This window comes from Rhagoletis pomonella, unplaced genomic scaffold (assembly GCF_013731165.1).
Source record: "Rhagoletis pomonella isolate Grant_MI unplaced genomic scaffold, Rhpom_1.0 Rhpom_scaffold_00015, whole genome shotgun sequence".
In the NCBI taxonomy this organism is placed as follows: domain Eukaryota; kingdom Metazoa; phylum Arthropoda; class Insecta; order Diptera; family Tephritidae; genus Rhagoletis; species Rhagoletis pomonella.
The window spans coordinates 4,305,587-4,312,005 of NW_023458569.1; the positions used below are offsets into that span (position 1 = coordinate 4,305,587).

General features: G+C 34.2%; 1 protein-coding gene across 1 annotated transcript in view; it reads right to left on the reverse strand.

Moving 5' to 3' along the window:
• Positions 1–2,931, reverse strand: part of LOC118749346 (putative nuclease HARBI1) — a 6,278-nt gene extending 3,347 nt beyond the window's left edge. Inside the window, exons 1-2 of the mRNA XM_036484140.1 lie at positions 2,426–2,931; positions 1,817–2,355 (exon numbers count right to left, since the gene is read on the reverse strand). Coding sequence (XP_036340033.1) covers positions 1,817–2,355; positions 2,426–2,931 — 1,045 coding nt within the window. The remainder of the gene's footprint in view (positions 1–1,816; positions 2,356–2,425) is intronic.
• Between the last annotated feature and the right edge of the window lie 3,488 nt (positions 2,932–6,419).

A 6,419-nucleotide genomic window follows, 5' to 3' on the forward strand; every position in this document is an offset into this window, starting at 1 on the left:
GGTGGTGAAAATCATGCTGGAACAGACGGAGGTTATAAAAAGTGTAGTGGAAGATAATAAGGTGTTGACCAACGAGGTCGTTGGTGTCATCAGGGAGCAGAACGACTCCACTAAAGAGTTTATGGCAATAATGAGGAGTCTCGTTGAAAAACTCTAAAAATGAAAGTGCTATAATTTAAAAAGTCAGTAATTAACAATTATTTAAAAATGAAGTGCAAGACAAAATAATAGCACCTCAACGTTTTGAACTGTTTTGATTATTTTTTCTTTTGTTTGTTTGATGTTCACAAATTTTTATAAACAAAATCCATATTTCAACCTTTGTAGAAAAATTATAAAAACCACAGCTTTTTAACCAAAATTTTCAACGTCCTTAGTTAAAGTTTCCAGAAAACTTTGGTATACAGTTTTACAGCTTATTAAAATTTAGTGGAGTAAAGTGCAGCTTTAAAGCCTGTTTATTTTTTGAGCAATTTTTTTTGTTGACTGTGTTGTGCATTTTCTTCCGTATAAAAATATGCGGACATTCGTTGTATGGAATAAAATGCACAACACCGTCAACTAAAAAAAATTGTTGGAAATCAACAGGATCTTTTTAGCAACTTCAAGGCTGCACTTTATTCCACTAAATTTTAATAAGCTATAAAATTGTATACCAAAGTTTTCTGGAAACTTTAACTAAGGACCTTGAAATTTTGGTGAAAATCTGTGGTTTTAATCAATTTTCTAAAAAGTTTGAGATATGGATTTTGTTAAATAACTAGCTATTTTTTATACAAATTTGTAAACATCAAACTAAAAAAAGAAAAAATAGTCAAAACTGTTGAAAATGTTAAGGTATAGTATATTAAAATTAATGTTTAAAAAAAGTAAACGAAAAGAAAATGAAATGAGTTTAACAAAAATCTAATGAATGAATATAATTTTAATTTGTTATTCGGGTTTTCTTTCTGAATGTTACCCTCCTCTGTCCATTTTCTTTTAACTTACAACTTTTTTAAAAATATGTAAAATTCATTAAAAAATAAGGGTAAATTTCAAGGTTATATCGAGGTCAACATGGTTTTTTTTACAGGTAACTGCCCCTTTTTATCCAGAATTCAGAAAGAACGGAAAATTCTACGTTTAGATAACATATCGTAGAATTTTCCGTTCTTTCTGAATTCGGGATAAAAAATTGGCGGTTACCTATTAAAAAAAGCCATTTTGACCCCGAGATGGCCTTGAAAAACTTCTTTTTTTAATGAATTTTACATATTTTAAAAAAAATTTTAAGTTAAAAGAAAAATGGGTAGAAGGGGTAACGTTCAGAAAGAATACCCCTATTATAGTTTTTAGTTCCGTTCCATATAAATACTATTATAGCTATTGTTAGTCTAGTTTAAAAAAAAGGGCATGTTAATGTTAAAAAAGGTAATGAAAAGAAAATTAAATGAATTTAATAACAACCTATTGAACGAATGTAATTTTTTCAATTGTGTGGGTATTTTCCAAAAATGTAGGATAAGGCAGATTAACTACATATCGCACACCGTCTTCAAAAGAGTCACAACTCAAAATTTGGCATTTTTGAAATTATGCGCTAAAAATGTACCCAGAGCGTTTATTTACCTTTCAGCAAAACATGGAGCAAATTTTCGCTATAATTTGTTATAAAACCTAAGGTAAAGCTGCCCTTGCCCATACGATTATCATGTGCTAAGTAGTAGTTTTTCGCATTTTCTGACAAAGGTATTATTTTGAGTTGTGACTCTTTTGAAGACGGTGTGCGATATGTAGTATATCTGTGCAGGATATTTGCGATATTTGTACTTACGGAAACTCCAAGCTATTGCATTTCTGATAGCTGCTGCGCTTACGTTATTTTCACCAAGCCTTGTAGTATGACTCGGCTGACTACGTGCAGTTATGTTTTCCCTTGAATCTTGTATCCAAGACATAGAAACTTCATCGTTTTCCATCTTCAGAAAGTTGTGCAAGATACAGCACGTTCTAATTATGATGTTCACGTTTTTTGGTGCGACTTGCAAGCCTCTGCCTATTTTCCTAAATCGAGCTTTTAGTTGCCCGAATGCATTTTCAATTACACGACGACACCTAGACAGCCGATAGTTAAAAGTTTTTTGAATAGCTGGCTGATTAGGTGAATATGGGAAGGGTTTCATCATGTACCGCGAAAGACGGAAAGCCGAATCGCCAATTAGCAACACGGGTACATTGACACCGTTTATGGATGTGCTGTTTAGTGTGAAAATTTCAGCGACTTCATGTAATCTTTTCAAAGTGCTACTTTCGAAAATATACGAGTCGTTATTTTTTCCAGTAGAACCGATGTTTATGTAGGTAAATTTCGATCTGTGAAAGGTTGATGCATTCGATTAAATCGTTTTTTTATAATACTAAAGTTATGTATATTTAAATATACCGGTGGTCGCAACTCGCCAACAACACCACGGAATACCAGCCCTTATAGTTATAGTAGTCGACTGCTTCCTCCTTTGATGGTTGGACTTCTATGTGGCAGCCGTCTAGGGCTCCGAAACATTGTGGAAAGCCAAGACGTGCGAAACCAGCAACAACTTTTCTAATTTCTTGTAGATTTTGAGGATAGGAATTAATGCAGTCAGAAAAATTTTCGCATACTGCTTGGCAAAAATCCAAAACAATTTCACCAACAGTACTGCGTCCTACTCCGAATAGGCTTGCAACTGTTCTGTATTCCGCTGCAGATCCCAATGCGAACAATGAAATAGCCACTCTTTTATGTAGCGGAATATATGGCCTCATGTTTATGTCCACCTTTTCGATACCTCGAACTTTTTCACAAATTATGCGAAAAGCATTTCTTTTCACACGAAAATTTTCTTTGAAACGGTTTTCGTCCATTAAAGGCACGTCACGCTCCCAAAAGGTGCCATTGCGATCCTTCATGGAATATCCGATACATATGTATATATATATACATATATCATTTAGATCGCCGATGGTAAAAAAGATATACTTACAAATTTCCACAGCTGCCTTTTTCTAATTCCAGGAAGTGTAACAAGCCAAGTTTGATGCATCCTGCTGATATTTATGCTCGTTAATTCATTGATAATTTTTGTATTATTTAGTAATTTTAGGAGAAGAATTTGAAGCTTTTTTTTTAAATAAATAATGGTGTTTTGCTAATAAAATAGCAGCCAGTCGTATTGTTTCCCTTCTTTCCATTTTCAGCTCAAAGTTGTTTGTCAAATCAGCTGTTCAAATGCTGAAACGTGTCGTCTGTTAGGGTAAAATTATTATGCGCATATTTGTGCCAGATTATCTGCATAAGTGTTGTCGTCTGTCACAGCTTTTAGTATATGTTAAACAAATACCAATTCAAACTATATTGGTCTGGGAGCGCCATGGAAGGTTAAAACGAAATTGCCAACGTCTGTATAAACTCCTCTATCTTTTCATCAGAATCGGTGGAGGTCAAGTAACTCGAAGGTGTGAAACAAAATATAATATTTCCTTTTCTAGCGGCGGTTTTGAAAAAATCCCGTGGTCAGGATTGGGCCTAAAGCCCAATATTCTTGCATCACACGATTGGGCTACCGATACACCAAATTTTATATTGCTATTATGTGTTCTAAAGATGAAGCAAATTGGGACCCGCGGGATCCACGGTACTGATTTTAAAATGGCCGAGATGGGCGGTATCGGGAAGATCTGTAAAAATTTTGCGGACGGAATGGGACCAAAATCCTTTCCCGGTACTCCCGATAAAACCGTAACCCACGCAAATTCAGAAAATCTTTCTTAAAAAATTTTTGTGAAATATGCACTTTTTATGTTTTATTGAAACAAAAACGAACAGTTAAGCAAAACAAATAATCTTTCATACATTTTTTTTACTTAAAATTAATTTGAAAGACATGTGAATTTTTTAGAGATAGTTTTCGGGCCCGCGAGCCCGCGGTACAATTCTGAAAATCGTCGGACTGGGCGGGTTCGGAACTTAGAAATTGAATTTCGGGATGAGCGGGATCGGGACTTAATATTTAGTCCCATGTCCATCCCTACTCTCAAGCCCCGCGCTACCTTACTGCAGCCAAACACACTGATCCTTTTAAAAATAATTTCACAAAATAACAATCATTCAATGCGATTTAGAAATCTGGTAGAAAATGGTTTCCAAATTGATGATTATTGCCAGTTTATATGTATATAGATGTAGGTGTATCAAATTCCATTACCTTATCATAAGAAGTTCCAGATATAAGCGCTATGGAAATTGCATTTTGTATGCGCTGTGCCTCATCCCCCTTTCGAATACACATCACTTTTCGCCATAAGTTCGCTAATGATAACATATGCAGCCGTGTAAAATTTCAGAACGATAGTATAAGCGGTTACACAGATAAGCGAAATGAGAAGTTCACTTTGTATGTTAGGTGCCTCGCCCCTTTTTCAATACCTACCACTTTTCGCCGTAAGTACGGTATTGATAGCATAAATAGCTGCGTCCAATTTGAGGGCGTTAGCATAAAAGGTTTCAGAGAAAAGCGATATCAGAGTTTCAGTTTGTATGGGAGGTGCCACGCCCCCTTTTCCAAAATCTCCCACTTTTCGCCGAACGGTATTGACAACATATGTTGCCGTGTCTAATTTCAGGACGTTAACATAAGTGGTTCAAGAAATAAGCGATATGAGAATTTCAGTTTGTAAGGGAAGTGCCACGCCCACTTTCCCAATACCTACCATTTTTCACTGTAAGCAGGGTACTTACAATCTATGCATCTGTGATAAGTTTCAGTTCCCCAGCATAATTGGTATTAGAGATACAGTGGTTTTCACATTTTAGTCTATATGTCAGACGCCACGCCCCCTATGTACCGGGATTAACATTTCTGAAAGAGGAAATTATATCCTTTAAATCGGTGTATGTTTCATTGATATAGATGTTTGATATGCCCAAGATATATCGCCAAGGCATATCGCCGGGTGGTTACGTACCAGTTGCGATTATATGATGGAGCTTAAATTATTTAAAAATAAAATTATAGTTTAGAAAACTAAAACCTCGCTATTATAATTTCTATTCGTACTGTCATCAGGTATGTTACTTGAGAATAGAAATTGCTGCATCTTTTAGGCGCATCAATATTGCATAGTTACATCCCGAGCTAATAAAAGGGAGGTAATAAAAAGCCTGACGTTTTTTTGTCGTGTGTTGTTAGTTATCTCGAAAATAACTTTTAGTTTAATAACAACAAACTTGAATATTCGAATGGCCTTTCCCTATAACTAACAATTATTTTTACACAATTTACTGACATTGTAAGAGCTTTTTATACAAGACATAGAGTTAGATAGTCTTTTTGGCGAATTCTTAGTCTTTCAAAGTTTTTGCGTAGTTGAAAAAATTAATTTAAGCCATAAGGAGTAATATATGAAGTACTTTTATACAGTTAGAAAAAATATGTAATTTTGTTTTTCTTTTTTCAATACCACACTCAAACGAAGCAGTTCAGAGGATATTAAGTATAAAGTTTGCTTCCTGGCACAAAGGGAGAAACCGGCTTGTAATTAAGATTTTTTAAAGTGAACTTCAAAATGAAAGTATTTCAAAATGAAATGTATAGAATTCTTTGACTATTTAAACACTGAAGATGGAAATTATCTCATTATTGCTATTCAAAAATGTCATAAACATAAAATAATTTATTTGCTTCTGTGTACAATGATGCGTACACTCATGCTCTGAATAAAAATGTACTGAAAAGTACTGATTTTTTTAGCATTTATCTTTTTAGCAAAAATCTGGCAACCCTAACACTGTTATACTGCGGTATTTAAACTGTTTGTTTAGGCAGAGTTGCAGGTCATCAATTTTGCTATAATCATAAACATGTCTGGCAAAAAAGTTGAAAGTGGAAATTTCTGCATTCACCGTGTACACAGACCAAAAATAGTAAGCCAGCATTACCTTTGTTGAATAGATTCTATAATTTTGAGTTCCCTGAGGCTGAATGCTGGTTGGATGGCTCCAAAACTGACTCTGGGTCAAGATCTGGGTCACTTTTCTCTTGGCGAATATGCTTCGGTCCTCCAGGCTGAGGTATATGCAACCCTCAAAGCCATGGACTACGTGGTGGAAAACAGGGATGGACGTTTTTGAATGAATTATTATTCAAATAAAAAATAAAATTTTATTCATAATTTTTTTAATTTTGAATGACGAATAAATTTTTATTCTTCATTCAAGCACTTTCGAATGATGAATAAATTTTTATTCATCATTCAAGTAAATTCAAGTAAAGAATAAATTTTTATTCTTCATTCAAGCACTTTAGAATGATGAATAAATTTGTATTCATCATTCAAGTAATTTCAAATAACGAATAAATTTTTATTCTTCATTCAAGCACTTTCGAATGATGAATAAA